Raw genomic sequence first — 26,249 nt, forward strand, 5'->3', positions numbered from 1 at the left:
CCATCCTAATAGGCCCCAATGTGTGGATTTTTTTTTAGCCTCAGAAAAAATATATCCAGTCAGCAGCTGGCGTCTTGCTGAGGCATAGACACATATGTTTGCACCTCAGCAACGAGTCACTATGCTGTTTCGATTTATTTTTGCCTCATAAGAACTCCAAACCATACCCAGCACCTTGTTGACGCACAGACACACATAGACGGATCACTGACATAATATCGATGTCACAAATATCGAGATACACAAATATCGAGTGAAAAATATCGAGTGACAAAATATCGACTCCCTATCTACAAACAGGTAAGTACCAAAATATCGACTCCAAAATATCGACTTACAAAAATATAGACTGTCAAAATATCGATTTTTTTAAATGTCTTAAAATTAAGTTAAAACTAATATAGTAATAAATATATTTAATATAAACTTAGAAATAATTATTTTAAAATTTTAATTTTAATAAATAATTTCTATAATTAAAAAATTATATCACCAAAAATAATACACATATATATATATATATATATAAACATATTATTAAATAAACATATATAACATTTTTAGCGTAACATAGAAAATGGTTAAAATTTATCGTAACAACTATAGTGAGTTCAACATTAGCAAAAGTTTGGATAGCGTAGAGGTAAAATTTACTATTCCCACTCCAGTGGGTGCAACAGTAGGGAAAGCGCTGGATAGCGTAGGGGTTAAAATTACTATTCCCACTCCAGGGATGTATGACGTTACAACGCATACTTTTACAACACCTACCATTACATCAAAACTTTTACAACACAAAAACTTTTACAACTCATACATTTACAACGCAAGATTTTACAACGCATATACCTTTACAACGCATACCATTACAACGTAAGTATTGGTAAGTATATAATATTTTTTTTAATATAAATTAATTTAAAATATTATAATATAATTTAATTTTATTTAATTGTATTTAATTAATGTAATTTAAATGTAATTTTACTTTATTTTTACAAAGTACCCCTGTACCCCAAAAACCCTAAACTGACCCTGAACCCTAAAAATACCCCTTTACCCAAAAACTGAAAACTGACCCTGAACCCTACAAATACCCCTTTACCCAAAAACTGAAAACTGACCCTGAACCCTAAAAATACACCTTTACCCCAAAAACTGAAAACTGACCCTGAACCCTAAAAATACCCCTTTACCCAAAAACTGAAAACTGACCCTGAACCCTAAAAATACCTCTTTACCCCAGAAACTGAAAACTGACCCTGAACCCTAAAAATACCCCTTTACCCAAAAACTGAGAACTGACCCTGAACCCTAAATATACCCCTTTACCCCAAAAACTGAAAACTGACCCTGAACCCTAAAAATACCCCTTTACCCAAAAACTGAAAACTGACCCTGAACCCTACAAATACCCCTTTACCCAAAAACTGAAAACTGACCCTGAACCCTAAAAATACCCCTTTACCCCAGAAACTGAAAACTGACCCTGAACCCTAAAAATACCCCTTAACCCAAAAACTGAAAACTGACCCTGAACCCTAAAAATACCCCTTTACTCAAAAACTGAAAACTGACCCTGAACCCTAAAAATACCCCTTTACCCCAGAAACTGAAAACTGACCCTGAACACTAAAAATACCCCTTTACCCAAAAACTGAAAACTGACCATGAACTCTAAAAATACCCCTTTACCCAAAAACTGAAAACTGACCCTGAACCCTAAAAATACCCCTTTACCCAAATACTGAAAACTGACCCTGAACCCTAAAAATACCCCTTTACTCAAAAACCCAAACATATAACATTTTAAAAATAATTATATACTTAGCAATACTTACGTTGTAATGGTATGCGTTGTAAAGGTATCTGCGTTGTAAAAACATGCTTTGTAAATGTATGCGTTGTAAAAGTTTTTGCGTTGTAAAAGTTTAATTGTAATGGTAGTGCATAGTAAAAGTTGCGTTGTAAACGTTGCATGCCCACTCCAGTGGGTGCAACATTAGGGAAAGTGTTGTATAGCGTAGGGGTTAAAATTACTATTCCAACTTCAGAGAGTGCAATAATAGGGAAAGTAAATACTTCACAAATAGATATAAATAACATAAATAGTAATACCAATTACAAATAAATACATTATTGTACTTGTGTATAAAAAACTATGACATATTTATTTATAAATACAAAATAAAATTATTTAATTATAAAAATTGCCTACTCATACTAATTAATTACCTATTAACAATAAATTAATTTACAATTTCAAAATTAATAAATTAATTTTAATTACCAATTATATTTTAATTAATTACCTATTAAAAATTAATTAACAATTAATTCAAAATAAATACCAATAATTTAAATGACATATTTAATTAATGAGAATTAAATTATTTCCCACCCTATTCCCCTATAAACCACAACCCGCTACAGAAAATAAATGAATGAAATTAACATATTTATCAATTAATCAATTAAAATTATTTACCAATCATATTTTTATTAATTACCAATTATTATTTAATTAACAATGTATTCCAAATAATTAGGAATAAATACATTAACATATTTAATTAATTATAATTAAATTACTTCCCACCCTATTCCCCTATAAACCCACAACCCGCTACAGACTTATATTACACAAAAAATAAAAATTAATATTAACTTACCTTAAATTTGATATTTTTGTTGGCTATATTATGTCTAGTCGATATTATGTCCATTCTATATTTTTGATTCGATATTATGTCCATTCTATTCGATATTAATTTTCTCTAGTCGATATTTTTGTTGTCTATATTATGTCTAGTCGATATTATGTCCATTCTATATTTTTTACTCGATATTCTGTCCAGTCGAAATAAAAGACTCGATATTATGACTGCCCACCACATAGACATAGGCACCCAGCCAAGAACCTTGTGCACAGGGTCACGACTGATTTGCGTATGGCTGAGTTCAAACTGGAATGGCATGGTGAGCAAAAAAACGATGGATTTAGGCCCAAATCTCTGTACTGGGGTGAATGTATGACATTGTTCTGTATTCTGTCTATCAATTATTTTTGCAGTTGAATTGTTTTGTAGGCATATGTAAAAAATAACTAAATAGGAGGGTGCTTCCTTGACCCTGCCTGACTGATCCTTCTTCTTTTATGCGCTGCTACCTTGCCCTCCTTAGCCTCGGTCCTCTAACCAAGGTGCCTGGCCCTTCTGGACCCTCTTGAGGTGTCACATTCACGCCTCTTTTTACCCCTTTCGAAGTTGCCTGGCTTTGTTCTTGTTATTGTCTTACTTTTTATGTTTATTTTGTCATTTCTTTTACCCTCTTTTGTTTTCATTTTTAGAACTTGTTTTCTACCTGTTTCTGCTCTGCCTTTTCTGTCTTTATTTGTCCTCCTTTGCTTCTTTTCACCCCGTCTCGCTTTCTCTGCACCTTGAACTAGCCGCCATGTGCTGCTGTCAACTGGCTCCTCAGTCCACCCAATCACCCCACCCAAAGCCCTCTGGATCTTTGCCTGTCCTGCTGGGAGGCATCAAAATGGTGGCCACAGTGCGGATGCTTAGTGGACAAGTGCAACGGGTGTGCTGTTGATGTGCTGTCAAAGGCAAACCTGTCTGCACCAGTATGTGCCCAGGACACACTGAGCGCTCAGACCCCTGGTCCTCTGGCAACAAACCCCAGCCCCAGATGATGTTACCCAGGAAACACACTGCATTTTCTCAACAAACCGGGTCGCCCATCTCAAAACTGCAACTTAGACTCTTTTTCCTAATAGAAAGCGCATTCTCATGCCCTGCATGCCACTTCTTGTGCTACATCACCAGAGCTACCACAAACATCTCACACACCACTCCTACCGTCCTAAAATTCTACCTAGTTAAGCATGCCACAGAAGTCTGCGACCTCATGGAGGACCACTCCCCAACTTGCTATTCCTCATCAAAATCTGGCTCAAACCACATCCCCCCCAAAGATAGTGACTGCCAACCCTCCCAGTTACAAATCATAAAACAGGACAGAGTTAACAGACCCAGCGGTAGTGTAACAATCATCTACCACTAGAGCATCAATTGCACCATCACCTCTGCCGACACAAAAGGCTGGCTGGAACACCTAGCATTCAAAATCAACACACCGCACTCGTCAACCCTTGAAGGAGCCCTACTATATAGTCCACCTGAACCCAAAACCAACTTCTGCTCCTTCCTCGCGGACCTCATCATTCCCCTGGTACTCACATCCAACTTCTTCCTACTTCTGGGTGACCTTAACTTCCACCCAAAGAGATATCAGACCCTGAGTCCTCTTTCCTCCTGTAAGACCTTAGCATACTGGGAGTCACTCAATGTGTGTGCAGCTCCACACACCTCACCAAGGCAGCCACCTCCTTAACCCCATCATCTCTAACTTCAACATCAAAATGCTGGACACCACTATGACACTCGTATGGACTGACCACTCCTTCATCTGCTTCAACACCCCACGGCAGAACCAGAACAGACCCACTAAGTAGCAGACTGCCCAATAGCAGTGGAACAAATATCCTGCTGACAAAAGGACCTCAGAGCTCCTTGCACACCACTCCTCCTCAACCACTGAACCTATTGTCTCTCATCTCTAACTTCAACTCCTGGATAACTTCCAGTGCAGACACCCTGGCACCTTTGAGAACTGCCTACACATCTTGAGCTATACCCCAGGCCAGTTGGTACATTGAGGAACTTAAAATGTCGAAGCTCCACTGCAAACAATTGCAATAGAGCTTGTGGCTCTCAAAATGACAGCAAAGAAAGAGCAACTTACCATTCTGCTCTGCGTTTCTACTACTAATAGCTCAATGCCACCAAGCCCTATCCTCCTGCAATGCCAACAGTTTCAAATTCGTCAAGGAGATCTTTGCCATTGTAAAATAATTCACCTACCTCCTGCCACCTCCACATCTACCACTCACTCACAGGAACTCCAGCCCTTTCTCTAAGATAATCAAATCCAAATATAACAACTTTGCCCCCCAACCAGACTTCTCCTCCCTCAACCTCCTCAACACTGAGAACAGTGTCACCCTAAGGGAACCATGACCTGCTGGCTCATGATAACCACAACAGAAGTTCATTCTACCAAGCACACTATCAAATCAGGGGCTCCAACCAAACCATGCCCTCACTACATCTCACACGCGGACTTGAAACCATCAGCACTCCGTTACTTAACTATTTACTTCCTCAACATATGGAAACATGCCACCATCTTACCTCTACTGAAGAAATGGTTGACAGACCCCTTGAATATGTCCAACTACAGGCCCATCTCCCTCCTACCTTATCCTTCCAAAGTCCTTCAAAAAAGCATCAACTCCCACCTCTTCAACTACCTTGAATTTAACCACCTCCTTAACCTTTTCCAGTCTGGTTTCAGATTTAACCCAAGTATTGAAACTGGCCCTTCGCCACTACTAATGACATCCACCATATCACCAACAAAGGCGCCATTGCTGTCCCCATTCTTCTGGACCTCTTGGTGGCCTTCAATACAGTCTTCTACTGCATCCTCCGCAAACAACTTCAGGAAAACGGGATCTGTGGCCTGGCTCTACTCTGGATCTCCTACGTTCTTTTTGAGTGCATGCAGTCAAAAAGCCTAACACCTGTATCCGTCAGTTGTCGTCAAGCTCATCTGTGATGATCTGCCAGCACAGTCTTCAAATTCAGGAAGAACTGAAACCCAGAGCCAGGGCTTCCCTTGGACATTCCAGTCAGCAACTTCTAACAGGTGCCATGGTACCCTCCCGGATGATATGAAAGTTCTACAATTACTAATAGCACAACATAACATAGAATGCAACTTACTTCAGAAATACACCAGATCATATCAGTTTATTAATACTTATAGGGATTTCTGCATTTTTGGGTTATGCTCATTCCTGGGTAGGTTGAGATCAACTCCAAATAGTAAGGCATCTTAATATTAAGTGATTAGGAAATGTTGCCAATTCCAATAGCATTTCCACAAGTATTTAGGATTGTCTGGAATGTGGCCATATTAAGATACAGCTAGTAACTGAATAAAACCTTTATGGGCGCCTAATAAAATCCATCTACCTTTGTTATCAAGACTCTGCTGTGTAGTTTTTCCATCCACAATATATCTTGAAGAGGGCTGGTCATGGCATCTCTGAAGTGCATCACTCCTCAAGACTGCACACCCTCAACGTGAAGAGAGACAAACCTGAGCATAACGCTACCCCAGGAAAAAAGAGGAGTAAGGAGAGAAAGAGACATATGAGGGTCTGATGTCAATATGGCTCAACACCTCATAGAATGTTTCGCACAGACTCATAGACCTTTGGGTTTCTATATCAAAAACACAGAGCACATTAGAATCAAATCTGTAATTACAATTAACCTCTCCAAGGACCAATACTCTGAACAGTGCTTACCAGGGTTGGTTAGATGAAGTGCTTTAATTAGCCCCCCAGCTATCACGAACCAGCCAGAGAATCGAAAGGGGAGGAAGCATCAGTCATGCGAGTCTTCAGGCTGTGAACCTTTACTAAAAGGCCCATTGAATGGGTGCAACACCAAAAGGTGAGTAGCACAGGACTGTAGCGAAGCAGAGAAGGGGACAGAGAGGGTAACTAACTGCTGAGGGAATGACTGAGGAAAGGGAAAACACAACACATTTGAGAGAACACCAAACTAGTGAGAACTTAGAAGTAGAGAAGGCCCAACAACGGCTGCTGTCAAAAATCGTCCTCCACCATTACTGACCCCATGGGTCTGAGCTTTTCAACCCTATCCGCAAAGGGCCATACCAGTTTCCACTTCCCTTTTTTCCAGAACATCCAGGCCTGTGTGTGTTTGAACTAGTGCTGTAGTTTGTTAGAGAGCTTAGGGAACTATGATCTAACGCCCTATGGTGTATTTTCCTGATGCTTTTATGTGGCCTGACCCCTGCAGAATTCTGATCCTAACGCTGATTCCTGACACAATATCTGCAAACTACAATTGCCCTCTGAAATGCAGCCAAAGTACTTGATTGCCAAAACTTGACTACCCATGGATTTTTCACTAGAAAGCGTTGGTTCTCAAGTGAATCTCTTGTAAAACTAACTCAGCATTTGTTTTCCTAAATAGCTGCACAAACATATTTTGTTTTTTTGCTGCATTTTACCCATTTACGTTTATTGGTACCACTTTTATTATGCTGTAATTGCTATTCCTGCCCATAATTTACAAATGTTGCTATGGCTAGTCATTTATTCTCCTCTATCAACCACAGTTTCATCTTCCAAGGCCCACTCCAGTCACTCGTCCTATTCCCTCCCTTACTAGATGTGGGAGCTCAATTTGTGACCCTCTTATCCTCTCCGATAATATTAACATCAGCCAAGAGAATCCCCCCATTACTATCTGGCCATGATTTCAATAGACATGTTTTAAGAAGTCCCTCTCCAAAAAACTGGTGAAGCCATTCTGGTGTACTGATCTCTCAATGGTAGCCTTCCCAGAAATACAAATGACACTTTGAAATTTTATCAAGGAATTATTTGAGATAAATAACAGAACAGCTAGAGATGCAATAGAGTTGGAGAGTTTTAACTCCAATCTTAAAGGACTACAGAGGGAGGAAAATATGCTAAATAATACATACATGAGCAAACTGTATCCAAACAGAACAACAGCATTGGCAGGTCAATCAGTATCTACATAAAGAACTTAATCCAGATTATATAATGCTCCTGAACAATTCTGATGCCAAAATGTTTGATATCTCTAAAGAGGCAATTGTAAATAAACAAACTTTGTACCAAAACATTTTGAAGGGACACAACAAAATTGGTAAATCTGTAGCATGGAAAATAAGAACAACACAAATCACCAATCAAGTTGCAAACATTTTAAATCAAGAGGATAATGTAATTGAAACAGACCCCTGAAAAATAAATTTCTTAAAAGAATTATATCAGGAAATATTAAAACCTTCTGAGCAAAGCATCAAAGATTTTTGAATGGGCTAGAAATAGACAAACTAACATTGAATAAATAATGGTCTTACTTAAGCCCTACATAGAAACAGAGAGGTATGCTGTGATAAGAGCACCTCCTGCTGTGAAAACTCCAGGGAAAGATGGTCTCCGCAAAAGTTTTATGAAATATTTGCAGCTCCCATAGTTGGTTATGTTTGTAAAACTAGGGAAATATCCTACCCTTTCGAGCTCCTTCAAATCCATTGCTCTGCTAAATTTGGATTATAAAACGTACATGAAATAAATACCTCATAGAATGTCCAGGGTAATGCAACACCTAATGTTACCCAATCAAATATGTTTCCTCCCTGGTAGATTATTTGCTGGTAAAACCCATTACATATGGAGAGCAATAGATTATGTTGAAACTGAGAAGGTACCCCATGCCATTTGGTTTTAGATGCTGAAACATGTTTGACCTAGTTAATTGGCAATACTTATTTATGGTACTCTCCAAGATGAGATCTCTCCCACCAGTTATCCAAATCACCAGACATTTTAACACAAACTCACTGGCGGAGCTCGTGATGATAGGTCAAAATGTTCTTGCCATTATCAATCTGATGACCACAAAAGGGGTTAACTTCTATTTTGCTGCTAAATTTGCCAACCCCATATTTTTAAAAAGATCAGTTCAAAACACTGCAGGTGTTGTACCCAGGATGTGCACAGGGGGTAAAGTGATCTGGACTCTGCAAGAAAGAGGATGAAAACCTTTGTGGGATAGTCCCAATCTTCTACAGCAGTAACCAACACATTTTCCCACTGGAACAGCAAGGGAGTAGTCATAATAGACCAGCTTTTAGATCAGGATGGTTCCTTCTAGTCATTTTTCTGAGATTCAGTAGAAATTCAGAAAAGTAACCAGGGAGGGGTTTAAAAAAATATTTGCCAATCCAAAGCTATTTTTAAAACTGCCAAAATGTTACTACATTGATTATCAATGCTGAGTTTTGCAGAAACCCAGAAGCGCCATGTTGAAAGACTAATTCAATTGAATATATCAATTGGTAATTGCAAATGAGCTCTCCTATCACTGCAGCATGTATCCTCGGGGGACGGAAGATTACAAACATTTCAGGAATTTGGGTGACATTGAGTAGTGATATGCACCACATTTCAATAAACCTGAACTTACAAAGAATACTATATTATTGTTTATTTCACTTGTGTTTCATCCTCGTACGATTAAACAGCATCAGCCCCTAGACCAGCAACCAATGCATGGAAACATGTTATTGGGAAATGTACCTGACTAAGATATTTTTGGACACCAGTTTATACCAAAATAGATGGAATAACAGGGAAGTCTTTGGATTCCGATCCTGGAATGATTCTTGTTCGATAATAGCAAAAAGTCAAAAACAATAGGAATATTAAGAAATTTATATTTTGTTGCTCCCTCGTCACAAACTATTATAGCACAGACATGTAGAATTCCTGGTTTGCCAACCTACCTTGAATGGTCATTGCCATGAAGAAAGTTTATGATTTTGGAGAAAGCGCATCACACTCGACTAGGACTTGGTAAAAAGTATCTGAAGACTTGGGCAAAAGTGGATTAATGTGGCATAATTATTAATATGGTGTTTGTGGTTAGTTACCCAATGATAAAATGATTTATTAGAAAATATCTATTACTGGGTGTTTATATCTTGTATCTATATATTATTGATTCAAAGCAAGATACAATATATTCTCGTAAGCTTTATCGCAGGGATATATGTAACCCCCCCACCCCCCCCGGGCTGCTGTTCATTTGATTTAACACTGATATTCAGAAAACAAAGAAGGTGTCCTGCACTACATATCTTTAAAATTACAGACATTGTGCAACAATCATATAAAAATATGATAAAGTTTCTCTAAATTTCTTAGACATTTTCCACAGGTAACAGGCACTGTGCACCAGCTATAATGGGAACACTGCGCTTGACACAGCACTAACAAATGCTGCCAAGACTCTATCTCCTCAACATGCTTTTTTAAAGTTAGCGCTGTCTATACGCACAGGCCGCTTGGCTGCAATTCCTCAATTGCCTTGCAACTGCAGCGTTTGCACAGGTAGCTATAGCATGCATTCTCCAGAAATTAGTAAAAATTGGAAAAACTCCCTTCTGCCGCTGTAGATCTCACCCATCACCTACACACCACAATCCATCTGACAAAATTACTTAGTGGTGGATTCACTGCTGCTCTTGCCTTCCATCGAACCCCCACATGGAACGTATTTGCATCATCCTAGAACTCTCATCTGTGATGCAGCAAGCAAGGAGCTAGACTACACATGATTATTGTTAAAGTGATAGTTTTCATACATGAACTTAGAAACATTCATGCCTTAACTGCCCTGACAACAATGCCATCAGTCACCCAAGAGGCAAGTCAGTTGTCAAGTGCACATATAGGGGCCGATTAGGATGGAGGATTTTCCGCCTCCTCCGGGCCGGCGGAAGCCACCTCCGGCCCGGAGGAGGCGGAAAATCCTCTGCGGAGGCTCCAAAGACCCACCGCCAAATTAGGATGGCTGGTGGGTCTGGAATTCCGTCCGCCGCTTTTCCGCCGCGGTCGGCTTCCGACCGCGGCGGAAAAGCTATAACATGGCAGGCGGTGTCTATGAGACACCGTCCGCCATATTATGATGGTTGTGTTAAACTGCTTTTCCACGGCGGCTTTTCCGTCATGGAAAAGCATACGGACATTCACTTTGGGGGCCCGTTGCGGGCCCCCTGGGTGAATGGGGGGTGGGGGGTGCACATGGGGGGTACCTATGGTACCCCCCTGCATTTGCGTGCACAAAGCAGCAGGCACCGTGCGGTGCCTGCCGCTTTGTGCATGTAAATGTAACACATGCTTTTTTAACATTGCGGCGGGTGCAGCTTGTAGCTGCACCCGCCGCAATGTTAAATATAGAGGATGTGACCGCCACCCTGGCGGTCACATCCTAATCAGCACGGAGGGAACGCCGCAGCCCCTGCGGACGTTCCCTCCTCCTCAAGGGTGGCGGACGGACGCAAGTCCGTCCGCCATCCTAATCGGCCCCTCTGTGTGGTTTAGGTTGTTATTATACATGGAACAGCATTGTAGTTTAATAAATCAAACACCAAAGAAGGTTTTGTACAGCATACAAATTGAACTCCTGTATTTCAAGGTGCTCTCAAATGTAATAATGAAGAAAAAGGAGTCAAGGTGAAATCAAGCAATTTCCTAGGGTCACAAAATGTTGTCTATTTAGGCCAGGATTCATCCCAGGTTTTCTGTTACAAGTCTTGTTCAAAGATCTGAGGTCGACACAGAGCCTCATGTCTTCACTTTTTGTTTTGGCTATACCGATAGAAGAAACCCACTGAGAGGGATTTAACAGGTTCAATGACCTTCTTATTACACAGGTCAGCTAAATGAATCGTCAGCTGACTTCTCACGCTTACAGGAACATTCCTGACTTTATGCACCACAGGTACTGCATTGTCCTTAAGTACGCTTTCATGCTTATAGCCCTTGACTAAACCCAACTGGTTCTCAAACACATCTTTGTGCTTCTTTAACAAGCTAGAAATGGGCAAAGAAGGCTTAACTGTGTTAGGCAAAGGAGACATGACCGGACTGACTAAAGAAATAGGACAGTCAGTGCCTGGATGCCGAATGCCCCTTGATCCTTCACCCCAAAATGTTGTAACATTTTTTGCCACATAGACTTTAGTATTGATGACCCTATCTTGAAATGTAAGTGTGTAAATGTAAATGTAAATGTAGTTGAGCTTATATAGCGCACAGCTACCCGCCGTGGGTTTCCCGGCGCTTGCTTAGGGAACCCTTCCTGATATTCCCCTGTGAGATAGCAGGGTATCCACAAGGTGAAAGTCAGGCATCCCACCGCGAGGGGCCGTTGTGTCTGTAAAGTAACCCAGCAAATCAATACCGTGCCCTCCAAATGCCACAGTGCGTAAATCTGGAGGTAGATCTGGATTGACCCCCACTTTGATCACTAAAGATCATCAGTGACTATGGTGATGGGCGACCCAGAGTCCACTGTTACTCCTACTGTGACTTTACCAATGCTAATGTCACAAATAGGTTCACCACCCTTAGCCGATGTAAGGCTTGTTTCAACCATTTTGATGGAAAACACAACTCTTCTGTCCACTTCTTCCTCCACTGGTTCATAGTGACTTCCAATGTACTCTTTATCCTTAATGAACACTACTTTCTGGACATTCCTGCACACCCTGACAAAATTAGCCACCTTTCTGCACTTTGCAGAAGTTTTACCAATGGCAGGGCAACCCTTGGAGTTAGCCAAATGTGAATAAGAACCATACCGGAAACAAACATTGACAGACTTCCCACTTTTCTTGTTGTCTTTGGGAGAGAAACTGGTCTATGTTTAACATCCACCATATTAACATGTTCATGAGCCACCAATCCTTGCCTTTATTAAGTTCCTTTGAAGCCTTTACCAAACTTTCAATTCCGCTGGCAATTTTCAAGTTTTGGTGTAAATTGGGGTGGCAACAACATAACAGATTTTCAATGTAACTATCATTCTTTGCCCATGGAAATGCGTGCACGAACAGCTGCTTTCAAAAAGGAACTTACTCAGATGACCAAAGCATCTTCTTCTAATCCCAGAATTTTAGTATAAGCTATTTATGGTCAATAATGGCAGTTTTCTTAAAAAACGGAATTAAGAACAGTTTTGTGTACATTTGGTAAAAATTATGAAAGAATAAAAAAGTGTGCCATAGTTTGTTTACTATGGTGATCATATGGGCACGTCATTTGATCAAGTTTAGTACTATACCCTAAACAGAGCATGTATTTCATAGTGTCTGCTCTTCGGCGAAACAATAATGCTCTTTCCCATCGATCAATATTCTTCAAGAGATAACCTGATGGCAAGTTGGATGGCATATTCTCTATTGACATATAACTTGCTACTGACGATTTAAACAACTCTTCATCATGTCTTAACGTATTATACTTTTCATACAACATCACCTGGAGCGATTTTTTCGTTACACTACCCAAAGCACTTGGGTTTAAAAAGAGGTGTTCGAGATTTACACTAGACAGACTTTCTCATACAGCAGAAAGCCATGGTATGTCCAGATTTTCATGAATACGTTTGTTGTAGCAATTACGACAATTTGGTCTCTAAAATAATGGTTTTGATTGCCACCAAACTCGCAGGTTGAAGCCAGTACCCTTAATTCAGCAAGAAAAGTGGGGAGTCTGTCAATGTTTGTTTCTGGTGTGGTTCTTATTCACATTTATCTATTTATTTATTTAAGAGTTTTATATAGTGCTGGCAAGACCCAAGGCTATCAGAGCGCTTTACAAAAGTACATGTTCAACAAATAACGTGTGTAGACTGAACAGTTGAATCGAATCAGGACAAGGCAGGGGGTTGAGGACTATGGAGGAAAAGTAGCAGGGAAGGGGTAGAGGAGATCTAAGGTTTGAGGTCAGGTCTTTGTGGGTAATTGATGTTCTGCTAGTTGAGATGTTGGTTTAGGAGGAGAACTTTTAGCTGTCTTTTGAAGTGCAAGAAGGAGGGGTTAGACCTGATATGTGTGGGGATGGCGTTCCACATTTTTAGGGGCTTTGCTCAAGAAGGGGTTTTTTGTTTGTGAGTTTTTGTCGGAATGAGGAGTAGGGTGTTTGAGCTCCTCAGGTTCCGGGTTATATAATTTGGAAATCTCCTACGCCTCAGTCAGAGACATAGTGGCAATCTTTCATCTAGGTCTGCGAGCTTTGTGTTTGAGAGGTGTTGTGGTCCAGATTTGTGATTGAGTCTTGATTTGTTTTAGGACTTATCTATTATTGCATGTGGGGGGGAGGGTGATAGGCAGGGTTCAGAAACACGTTTTGGTTAGTTATGATATTGTTGAGGGCCTGTACTAATTTCTCGAATAGGTTTTCCAGGTGAGTTAGTTGCTCGTTAAGCTTGGACTGGTGCATATGATTTAGTGAGGAGGACGTGCAGGTGTTTTGCATCAGATTATACGGGGTAGTACACACCAGAGATATTGAATGTCTGTCAGTAGAAGTGAGATTTGTGATGTTAGTAGGGATAAAATTAGAGAGGTTGCTAAATCCTTTATTGTTAGTGGCATGTCTGTTGGGATAGTTGTATAGGTCCCTGCGAGAAGGTGTTGTTAGTGTGTTGATGATCATAGAGGGCAGGTAGTAGTTTCGAGTTTCAATTTTCTTTATTTTCAGCATAGTTAATTAAAACCATTGCAATATTAATACTTAGAGTAAAAATAATATTTTCAACAGACAGTCAGTATGATTTTGTTCACTTTTGCTTCCTTTTTGATTTTCGATTATTATAAAAGGCAATCTTTAGATAAAACCAGTTCAAACCCAAAGGTAAGTTCTTTACAAATATAAAATCAGAATGAATTATGATCAAGTACATGTCCTTAAGTAGCTGGATACTGTAGAGGGCAGGTAGTAGGAGTTGGGGGAGAGAACAGCTTGGTAAATGTCCTAAGATGTCAGTATGGGAGAAGATGGGGTGTGGTTTGCTTGGAGGGGTGTTCGACAGAGGATTTGCTGGGATGGGGGGTGGTGAAAGTGGTGATATTCTGAGCTGAGCTGTTGTTCTGGGCTGGGCTCGTAGGTGTGTTGGTAGGGGAGCAGATCAGGTTATGCAAGCAAGGGGTAGTGGTATGGATGAGTGGGTTGAGTGCCGATCGGGGTGAGGGCAAGGTAAGTCGGGATGGATGGATTGGAGTTGGTGGCGGGACTCTTGCTTATTTCATTATGTGTGTTGTCCTTAGGGGGACAGTTTCTAGGGGAGTTAGGGGTTAATTACAGTGAAAGTGAAATGCTGTTTTTTAGAGTGGGAAAATGGATTCAAAAGTGCGTAGGTTGGCATCAATTTCAGAGATCAGCAATGAGTATTTCGAGGAGTTGTTTAATCAAATTGCGTTTAAAATTCTTTGCTGCAGTGGTGGAGAGTTTGAGAGGAAGATTTGGAGAAGGAGTTTGGGCCATGGGGGAGTAGGGGGAAGGGTAGTGCAGGGGTGGAGGGATCACCGTAGAAGCTTGCATCATATATCCTTAGGAGAGGAGATTGTAGTTCTGAATGAGTAAAGATAGACATATTTCCTAGCTTCTTTTTTGTGTGGGCCAAAGACTTAGGGCTTTATTACGAGTTTGGCAGTCCTCCTGATGGCCCACCCACCACCACACCAACAGGAGGACTGTCAAGCCTGTAGTGCGCCCGCCTACCCACTGGATTACGAGTGTGGTCCATGACGGCTGGGCGGTGCAGCACCAAATGTTTTCAATAGAATTGGAAGAGATATTCTTTCTTCTTCTTAGACTGAATGAGTATTCCTGTTGCCTTGATGATGACCTCCTACATTGTACAATAGATGCCCCTACATCTTAAGAGGTTGAACGTTTTGGCTTTTTTATGAGGATTTAAAAGGAGAACCTTCTCAGTGTACAAATGTGTCTCCAGGATATGTTCCTGGAAAGTATCCATTTATATATACAGAACCAATAACTCAAAGTGGATGTCATCTGAGAATGGGATCAGAAAAGTGACACCTTATCCTCATGTGATTTTTAGGGGCAAAATAATGATGAGTGTGAGCTATTATGGGCTTTTAGGCAATAACTCACTCGCTATGGAAAAATAATGATTTATTTTTTCTTCTTGTGTATTGATGTGTTTTAGTTTGTGTTTACCCTGGAAATGTGTTATTTATTCCATGCTGATATATGTAATGTTTGCACCAAATGGCAATGGTTATCACTATAAATTGAAAAAAAGGAATTCAACATTGTTTCAGACATGCTAGATGTATGTAGATGTTGTGTCTTTTCAAGTAATATTGATTATTGGCCTTGCTGGGGTCTCTTGTTTGTACTGTAATTTAATGATCCCACCCCGTTTGTTAGGCCTTATTGGCTCAGGCCCCTTTAACGTTTATATAATATGTGATTGGCTCACAGCGAGGGGCTGTTAGGCTCATAGGAGAGCCTAACATGCAGTTTGCCGCCGTGACAGTGCATGCACCACATCCCTGCACAGTGTGGCATGCATTCTGGAGGAGTTTGAAAGGGAGCAGTTCAATCTCCCTATAATGAGCTTAATCCCAGAGATAGTCTTTAGAAATCTTCTCCAAACAAACAAGGGTTAACTTGATTCATCTTAGGGGAAAAACAAGTAAAATCTCTTTATTAATAGTCCCCTCATAAGGGTAATCCCAGTTCTGGAAAAAGTGTACTTTCCCATTTCCTGAACCAGCCGAAGGATGCATTTACTTAAGCTCCAGGTCAGTGACCTGCTCTCTCTCCCAGAAGCTCTGCTGTTGTGCCGCTGCCGCTGACCCCGTTTACCTCTGTACTGGTAGGTGTTCGAGGCCCTCCTCCACCTGCAGGCTCCTGCCTGCTCCTCATTCCTTGAGGTCCAGTGGGAGAGCCTTGCTTTTCTGCTGGTCCAGGGCTGTCTGTCTCTGTGTTTGTGCCCATTTTTCTGTCTTTGTTAGTGTTTTGTTATTGTGCCTTTGGTGTCTTGTTATTGTGGCTTTTTTCCTGTTTTTCTGTCTTTCCTGTTGTTCCTGCTTGTGTCCTCTGTGCCCGTTTCCTTCCCACCGCTGCTGCCCCCATGGCCCCTTCCCCCTGCCTGTTCCCACTCCTGCCTCACAACTGCGCTTCCCTCTCACTTTCCTATTTAATAGTGCCTGCTGCATGGCCGCACAGCGGGTGCACAGCTGACACGTCGAAGGCGCCCCAAAGGCAAGCCCGTCTGTGACTGTCCGTGATCTGACCAGTGCCAGGGACCCTGGTTCTCCGACCTCCCACCATAACGACTTAGCTGCCCTCCTCGCACTCAACCCCGGAAGGAACAACAACTGCCTGCTGTCTACGTCGAACACCACCCATGGCCAGTTCTCCTGGCGACACTGCTGACAATCCTTCACCATCCTCCCCACGACCGCCCCACCCACACCGAACGCCAGCATCATCGAAGCCCTGAAGTGCATTCTATCTCCTCAACATGCACTCACTGCACAGACATGCTGTAGAGATCTGGTATCTCCATGACACCCTCTCGCCAGATGTCACCTTTTTCATGGAAACCTGGACCAACGCCTCCTCCGCGCCTGACATGGCCACCACCATTCCTGACGAATACAAGATCCAGAGGAAGAACCACCCCAACCACCCAGGAGGAGGACTTGCCATTGCACACAAGAGCTCCCTCCGACTCTCCACCTCCAGCAGGAGCGACTCCTCTTCCACCACCGAATACCTTCACCAGATCCAAACCAGCCCCAGAACAAAGCTTCGTGGCACCCTCGCCTACAGATCCCCCGGGCCTCATGCTTTGTTCACCAATACCATCGCCGACCTCATCGCCTCCCACGCCATTGCCTCTATGGACTACATACTAATCAGAGACCTGAACTTCCACCTCGACAACCTCAGTGACTCCAACTCCCCCACCCTCTTGGACAACCTCGCCAACATAGGACTGAAACAGCTTGTCACCACCCCCACCCAGAAGGCAGGAAGAACCCTCAACCCCATCTTCACAGGAGGGAACAACATCCACTTCAGCCACACCGCACAGCCCCTCTGGACAGACCACCACTGCGTACACTTCTCTTTCAACACTGCCACCGCTCACAAACCCACTCCATGCCCACCAGGAAGGAACTGGAGCAAGGTCACAGGAGCACTTCAACTACACCCTCATCCATGACCCCCCACCTTGACCGACACCAACTCTGCAGCCAAGGAACTACCCCGATGGATCACCAACTGTGCAGACAAGCTCGCACCCCTCCACAAACCCGACAGACAACGTCCCTTGAAGGCGACCTGGTTCACCGCCGACCTCCAAGAATCCGGACACACCTACAGACGTCTCAAAAAATGATGGATGAACAGCAAAACCATTGAAGACCATACAACCTACAATAACGCAATGACAGAATACCACCACCTCATAGCATCCACCAAGAGGACCTTCCTCCAGAACAAAATCCACACCAACTCCAGCAACTCGAAGGAACCCTTCAGCATCATCCAGCAATTCACCAAACCCCCCAGCGAAGTCACGGACGTCACACCCTCCCAGGAACTCTGCAACAAGCTTGGCTACTACTTCCACCTAAAAATCAAGGCCCTCTATGATAACTTCAGCGAACAGACTACAGAAACCACCCTTTCCTCCAGCAATGACAGCCAGCCCACCATCACCGCCTGGACCCCGGTCACCACCGAAGATACCACCACGACCGTGAAGAGCACTCACTCAGGAGCCCCCATGGACCCTTGCCCGCTGCACATCTTCCACAGAGCCGCCACCACCATAGCGCCAAAGCTGCGACGCACCATCAATGCCAACTTTGAATCTGGCACTTTCCTTGATGACTAGAAATGCGTAGAAGTCAAGCCCCTCCTCAAGAAACCCTCTGTAGATCCAAAGAACCTGAAAAACTACTGACCCATATATCTCCTTCCCTTTGCAGCCAAAGGCACAGAGAAGATCTTCAATGCCCAGCTAACAAAATTCATCGATGAGAATGCCATCCTCGTCTCTTCCCAATCCAGATTCCGCAGTAACCACAGCACCGAGACCGCCCTCCTTGTTGCAACAGACAACATCCGCCTGCTCCTCGGCCAAGGCCACACCACGGCCCTAATCATACTAGACCTCTTCCCAGCCTTCGACACTGTTTCTACGCCGGCATACAGGGAATCACCCTCGACTGGCACCACTCCTTCCTTTGCTAGCAGAACCTAAAGGATCAGACTCTCACCTTTCCTCTCCGAACCCACAGAGATCAACTGCGGAGTACCCCAAGTCATTCAGTCCCACGCTCTTTACCATCTACATGACCCCCCTCGCCGCCATCGTCTGACAGCATGGACTCAGCATAGTATCCTACGCTGACGAAACACAGCTCATCCTCTCCCTCACGAAGGACCCCGAAGCCACCAGACTCAACTTCCAGAAAGTAATGAAAGACATCACAGCTTGGATGAGCAGCAGCTGTCTGAAGCTCAACTCGGAGAAGACAGAAGTCCTCGTCCTTGGACCCACCCCCTCAGCTTGGGACAAAACCTGGCGGCCCACTGCCATTGGCAACCTCCCATCCCCACCTACCACGCCCAGAACCATGACTCACCATGACTCGCCAGATCAATGCTGCCCCCTCCACCTGCTTCAACACCCTCAGCATCCTTCGCAAGACCTTCAAGTGGATCCCCCCTGAAGCCAGAAAGACCATCACACACACACTCATAACAAGCAGACTGGACTACGGAAATGCCCTCTATACTGGAATCAACAAATCCCTGCTACGCAAACTCCAGACCATCCAGAACACTGCGGCCAGACTCGTCGTCAGCATACCATGACATGAGCACATCACCCAACATCTGCAGGACCTCCAGTGGCTCCCCGTTGAGAAGAGAGTAATCTTCAAGCTACTCACCCACGCCTATAAATCTCTCCACAACACCAGACCCAAATACCTCAACGAAAGAGTCTCCTTCCATATACCCAAAAGAATCCTCAGCTCCACTGAACTTGCCCTAGCAAAAACCCTGCACATCTGCAGAACCAGAGAGGATGGACGAGCCTTCTCCTCTGACACAGCTAAGCCCTGCACTGAGCTCCCAGTCAACATCAGACGCGCCCCCACTCTGCACACCTTCAGGAAGAGCCTCAAGACCTGACTTTTTGGCTGCCTCAGAGATGCATCCCCTCCCCCTCCAGCGCCTTGAGACCCTCACTGGTGAGTAGCGCACTTCACAATTCCCTTATTAATTGATTGAAGCTTGCCCTCTCCACCAGGTACATATGGCTTCAAAGAGCCCAGTGAATATAACCAGCATTTTACTTCCCCAGAGTCAAGAGTTGTACCAAAAAAGAATAATCCATTGTTCTTCAGAGACGTTTGCAATTGATAGAAGGTCGGAAACTGAAAACCATGATTTATAATAAGAATAATATTATAGCTTCAAACATCCTCAATGCATTAAAACAAGAACACTAGATAGTCTTAAGAAATAAGGTATTGATCTTGCTAAAGGGCAAAGCTTGGCTAGGCCTACTCAGGAGAAAAGATTTTACAAATAATTCAGGTTCCAGAATAAGTACAAAATTACGTGTCCTCATTGGTTGTGGAAATTGAAACTTTTAAGAGGCAAAACCATTAATTTCCTCTTCAGTGGCATAACGAAACTTGAGGGGGGGCCCCCTGCAAAGTACATGCAGGGAGCCGTCCATGCTCTGGACCCAGTCCTGAGCTCTCAGGCCAAGGACCTGCCAGTGCTGTAGGGGGCCCCCGGAGCTCAGGGCCTCCCCGCCCCGCAGGGGCTGCGGGGTCATTTGTTACCCCACTGTTTCTCTTCAGTTCTTATTTGGAATTGCTCTTTTAGCAGTGTGATATTTATGTCTATCGCTATACTATTTTGAAACGTCTGATGTAAACCCTAATCTTGATTGACAATAGGCTCTCCATTCTCAAACCTTTAACACCAAGATCTTCCCTACTGATGTTTTTAACCTTGGCACAAGCCTGCTCGATTACTTTCTTAGTATACCTTCTTTCAATTCAATACAATGTTTATCTATAGTGCATGTGAATTTTAGGTTACAATCATTTGTATTTAGGTCATTGACAAAATGATTGTAACCTAAAATTCACATGCACTATAGATAAACATTGTATTGAATTTCTGGATGTGGAGGTCAATGTTGAGGGAGGAAGATTGAGGAGCAGGTTATTTAGAAAGCCCACAGCGGGCAATAGCCTGCTTCATGCAGCAAGTTGCCATCCCAAGAGCTTAATCTGCAGCATACCTTTCGGTGAACTCCTGCGCGCCAAAAGAAATTGTGGCACGGGCACAGATTTTGATAAAGAAATGATGAACATGAAAGAAAGATTTGAGGAAAGAGGGTATGCTAAGAAAGTAATCGAGCAGGCTTGTGCCAAGGTTAAAAACATCGGTAGGGAAGATCTCTTACACCCACAACCCATAAATAAAGAGAAAGAAGAACCACTTAGGTTCATTACAGCATACTCGGACCAATCCTGGCAGTTAAGAGGGAGTCTTAAAAAATATTGGCATGTTCTTAACTTAGACTCAACTTTGAAAAAAGTAGTGGGCAATAAACCTAAAATCACTTTTAAAAAATGCCCGGCCCTGAAAGATATGCTATGTAGGAACACTTTAATAACTAACATTGATCCAAAAGCAATCAAAGGCTTCTTTACATGTAGAGCATGTAAAGCTTGCAAGAGTAGTGTTAACAGGAAAGAATTGCTCCTATCAAACACTCAAAAACCATTCAGGATACAGAAGCATCTAACATGCAAGTCTGACTTATGTGTCTATGCACTTTGCTGCCCATGTCCATTTGTATATATTGGGAGCACAATACACCAGGTTAAAAAACGAGTCCTGGTACACACTAGGGCAATTGTGAATGAAGATAAAAATTATCCCATAGCCAAGCATTTTAAAGATTTCCACCAGAAAAATGTAAATTTATTACAATTTTGTGCATTGGATCGATCTCCATTTCAGAAAGAGGGGGTAACAGGGTAAGAGACCTACGACAGCTGGAATCAAGATTAATAATCAAATATGATACAGTCCAACCTCTGGGGCTGAACAGAGATGAGGAGATGTCACTACACCTAGGCTGAATTTTGGTTCTGGCGCACCCACACAGCACAACTAGCGCATAAGAATTCTGTAACTGATGAGAAGCTTCTATTTGGTTTTTAACTTGTACATATATCATAGTGATTTTAAATGTTTCACTTTTGTAGGAGACGAATAGTCTGCACACAACATGGATGAGCAAACAAGAACTGCCTATAAAAAATTACAGAGCGTACTGGTGTAATGAAATGTACATGGAAGAATGCATCAGAAGGAACAGCATGTTAAACTAAAGTGTTAAATGAAATCGTTTTATGGGATCATGCCATGATGTCATTAGACATATTATGTAGCTGTCTTAATGAATATAAGCCCACTTGGGCAGAATTGCGACTAATTTTGTTGATGTTACAGGTGAAAGGTATTAGTTAGCCCACATGGGCAGAATTGTATGACTATACCCGAGATTACTTTTTTATGTGTTTATCTGTATCTATGATAGAGTGATACATTATCATACAAATATGAAATTGATTTGTACAAATATCATGTAAGACACGAACTAGATAAAATGATAGTTTATGACATGACCACATTGATTCCACTATCAACCACAGATGCTTATATTGATACTTATAATTTTTACGACTCAAAGATGGCAGCCATGTTCATAAACATTTGTGTGTGTTGGGACTGGAAGTCCTACTTTACTTTTTACACTTCGAGCACTTTAAATGTAATGACGAAAAAATCAATGTACCCGTGACCAAGGTGCTGCCACACCGAAACGCGTCGGGTGTTTGGATGTTTTTGTTGTAAATAAAATACCACACGCATCACGAAATTGGGCTCGAATTTTGCTCCTTTGTTGGACCTGAAAGGATTGCGCTATATTATATTCGGAGGATCACCCCTCCACTCGAGCCCGACGCCATTGAGTGGCTGGGAGACCGGCGAAACTGTTTTGGAAAATATATATATATATATTGTGTGATACTAATGACGCGGCACTCTTGAGGGAATATATTTAAAACAACTTTTATTCTAGTAAAGCCCAACCAATGCGTTTCAGCCTTTCGGCCTTGCTCACAGTCCTTTCTCTCTTGCACTTTTTTATACACCCATGTGGCCCCAATGCGGCATTATGGATAATGTAATGCTCAACAAAATGTTATTTTACAATATTTACACTAAAAGGAACAATGGATATTAACAAGACAGATTGCTGTATGGCATAGTACTGATATAGTATCAGGCAGAGTGATCTTTCTTTTGAAGCCATATTTACATAATATTTCAAGTCAGTCGTATAGTACGAAATTAAATATATATATATATATACACACATACATATATATAAATATTTATATATTTGTTGCTTTTTGGGGAGAGACCCCCAATCCCCCAAACTTGCTATAAAGGCGTACACATGGTAAAATCTTGTGTGGTAATAAATGTGTGGTAAATGCCCTGCAACGTAAAAATTGCATTGTAAAGACTGTTTCCCCTCTCTCTCCACTGCTGACATATTCCTCCAGCGGCCTGAATGAGTAAGAAACCAATAGAGTTTTGTCCATGTGACTGCCTGAGGGGGCAGTCAAATGGACAGTTTTCGCTGTCCGTAACCGCCAGATAAAACCTGGTGGCAAGGGGCAATGAAAAAATTTAAATAACCGCCGCACCATAAAGAAATCTACTAAGGCAAAGGGGTCATTTATTTTTTCAAAAAGAAAATCGCACTATGGGATTTTATTTTTCAAAATAAAAAGTATTGAATGTTTGCCATATGGCGGCGTCATGTTGAAGGATCCGTCAATGCACTGACAGAAACCGCCATGATGACAGTTCCTGCCAATTCAAGAGATTTCCACTAGGCCAGTGGAAATCTCTAGATTTGGCAGGCGGATCTCACAGTGCGTTGTAGAACATTACTCTGTTGCCCTGATGTAGTAAAGCCCATCTGCCGTAGCCAAAATCAGGTCCTTTGTTACTCATGTTTGCATATCTATAATTCTTTAATTTTTCCATTAAGCATTGAAATGTGGCCTCATAGCAAGGCTGTTGAATTTGTATCCAACAGTCTATAGATGAAATATGCCCTTGTCCTGCTTGGCAATAATTCACTTAGGGCCAGATGTAGATAAATTCAATTTTGCGAGTTCTTAATAGTGATTTTTACCGAATTGCTATTAGGACTCGCAAAATTGAATGAAGGTAGGCAGCGCAAATATTTTTGCGATTCCTACCTACATTCAATTTTGCGAGTCCTTAATAGCGATTCGGTATTCCTTAATATTCCTTAATTGCGAATCACAAATTGAGATTCGCAATCAAGGAATACCATTCCATTCATTCCTATGGGCCAAGAGGCCCATAGGAATGAATAGGATTTGCACCCATAATTTGCGAGTGCCTCTTGGTTCAAGGGTGCAAGGGTTCCAAAAGGACACAATATTGCACCCCTGAAATGTGCATGTGTGCCATGTGGTGCACATACATGCCCTAACGGCATGTATGTGTGCCACAAGGCACTTTGTAAAAGGCCAAAAAAGGCTTTTTGAAATTAAATTGCAAAATACCACCAACTTGAAGTTGGTGGTAATTTGCGATTCCTTACGGTAAAATCACAATTTGCGATGCCTACCAGCATAGCATTTAGGGAATCGCAAATTGAGATTCTCTGATTGCTAGCGCAAAATAAGGAATCGCAATTTTACATGCGGGTATTTGCCTACCTACATTGCTCACAGACAAATTGCGATCCAAACGCTGGAATTCTGTGAATTTCAGCATTTGCGATCGCAATTTGGCTTCCTACATCTGCCCATAATTGTGCAGTAAATCACATCGGCCACCGACCCCTTCGATTTAAAAGTGTTGAGAAAGGAGCTAGGATCAAAATAAAACACTATATATATAAAGTGTGCCCTTTGCTGGTATTGTCGATGTAAATGTAATTTTTAATTCAGCAAATATTGTTATAATTTGCAAATCATCTCTGAAGAGCGCGATATATGTTTAAACACTGGAAATAAACACCTGCGATTACCTGGATTATTTGTGCTGCAATCTCAGGCGTCCCATGCTTCAGGTCATGTCCATTGATGGCCAGGACTCGGTCATTGCTGTGCAACCTGCCATCTTGAGCAGCGAGCCCTCCTTCCAAGAGATCAAGGATGAAGACCCCGGGCTCATCCGTTCTGCGCACGAGTTTAATGCCGAGCTGTTCACTCGAGTCTCTCTTGAGAAGGGTCACATGAAAGCTGTCTTCCTTTTGGGGTGAGTTGTCGGCGTGCGTCTGGTGCCTGCTGCCAAAACGCCTTTCTCTGAGCACTGCGAGCTGCAGAACCGAGCAAGGCTGAGAAAGCGCCGTCCTGGCGTAATTATGAGGCACATTACTGATGTCAACATTATTCACCTACAAAGCAAACAGAACAAATCAAACATCACAGTTTTACCTATATACATACACGTTATTTTATAAGAGCTGTAAACATGACAAACTAGAAATTAACAAATTCAATGTGCATATCGGTCTTGGCTGTGCAAGTTAGAATCTGCTTACCTACTTTTTGTGACCACCAAACTATTTTGTGAACCGACATATGTAATAATGGTTCTGTTCATACAACAACAATTCAGAAGGACCTGCTAAATATTCATTAGGCAGGTTACATCTGGTTGGCTGTAAAGATAGGGATATCTGTTATCGCATTTCAAAACTGAACTGATTTTTTTTAAAGTAGCCTGATTTCATTTAAGAAAATAAAGCTGCTTTTTTTTTTAGCTTTGTAAAACTTCATAAAGAGTTAGTAGAGATCCCAAGGACCAATGCCTAACTCATTTGAAGCTACTACCTCAATTTGTAATGAATGAGACCCCAATTTAAGAGTTGGTAACTGATCAACGGTTTGCGAATGGAATTCTGATTGAAAACTATTAATACATAGGGTACCGATTATATGGAAGAGGTGCCCAAAACACACTCCTTCCAAAAATGGAATCAGCAACCATTTCTGAACACATTGTGCAATTCAGGAAAAGTTTTTCAAATTGTAAAATGTGTTTAGTACATTTATAAAAGCTTCTAACCAAACACTAGCCTTCTGATTAATTCATCTGATGATTTCCAAAACGTAAAAGGCTTAGGTGCAGATGCATCAAATTATGTCAATAGCGATTCTTTAATTTAAGGAATCCCAAATAAAGAATCGCTATTGCCTATGCATATAAGAATCGGAAAAACAATTGTGATTCCTACACATTCCTTAATTGCGACCCGCAAATTGCGAGTCGCAATTAAGGAATTGCTTCCCATTCATTAATGAATGGGAAATGCATGCGCAATTTGCGAGTACCCAATAGGTACTCGCAAATTGTGCATGCAATTTCAAGGGTGCAAGGGTCCCAAAAGGACATCCTGTTGCACCCCTGAAATGTCAATTTATCCACATGTTGCACACACACATCCCCCAAGGGCATGTGTGTTTAAAATGTGACTTTGAAAAAGGCACTTGTGATTGACGGTAATTTGCCATTCCTATTTGCGAAATTGCAAAACTTT

At 42.0% G+C, this 26,249-nt stretch overlaps 1 protein-coding gene across 1 annotated transcript in view; it reads right to left on the bottom strand.

Moving 5' to 3' along the window:
- Positions 1-26,249, bottom strand: part of LNX2 (ligand of numb-protein X 2) — a 169,307-nt gene that overhangs the window by 93,095 nt on the left and 49,963 nt on the right. Inside the window, exon 5 of the mRNA XM_078655991.1 lies at positions 24,735-25,103. Within this exon, the coding sequence (XP_078512117.1) occupies positions 24,735-25,103 (369 nt within the window). The remainder of the gene's footprint in view (positions 1-24,734; positions 25,104-26,249) is intronic.

The sequence above is a fragment of the Lissotriton helveticus genome, chromosome 8 (assembly GCF_964261635.1).
Source record: "Lissotriton helveticus chromosome 8, aLisHel1.1, whole genome shotgun sequence".
NCBI classification, from domain to species: Eukaryota; Metazoa; Chordata; class Amphibia; order Caudata; family Salamandridae; genus Lissotriton; species Lissotriton helveticus.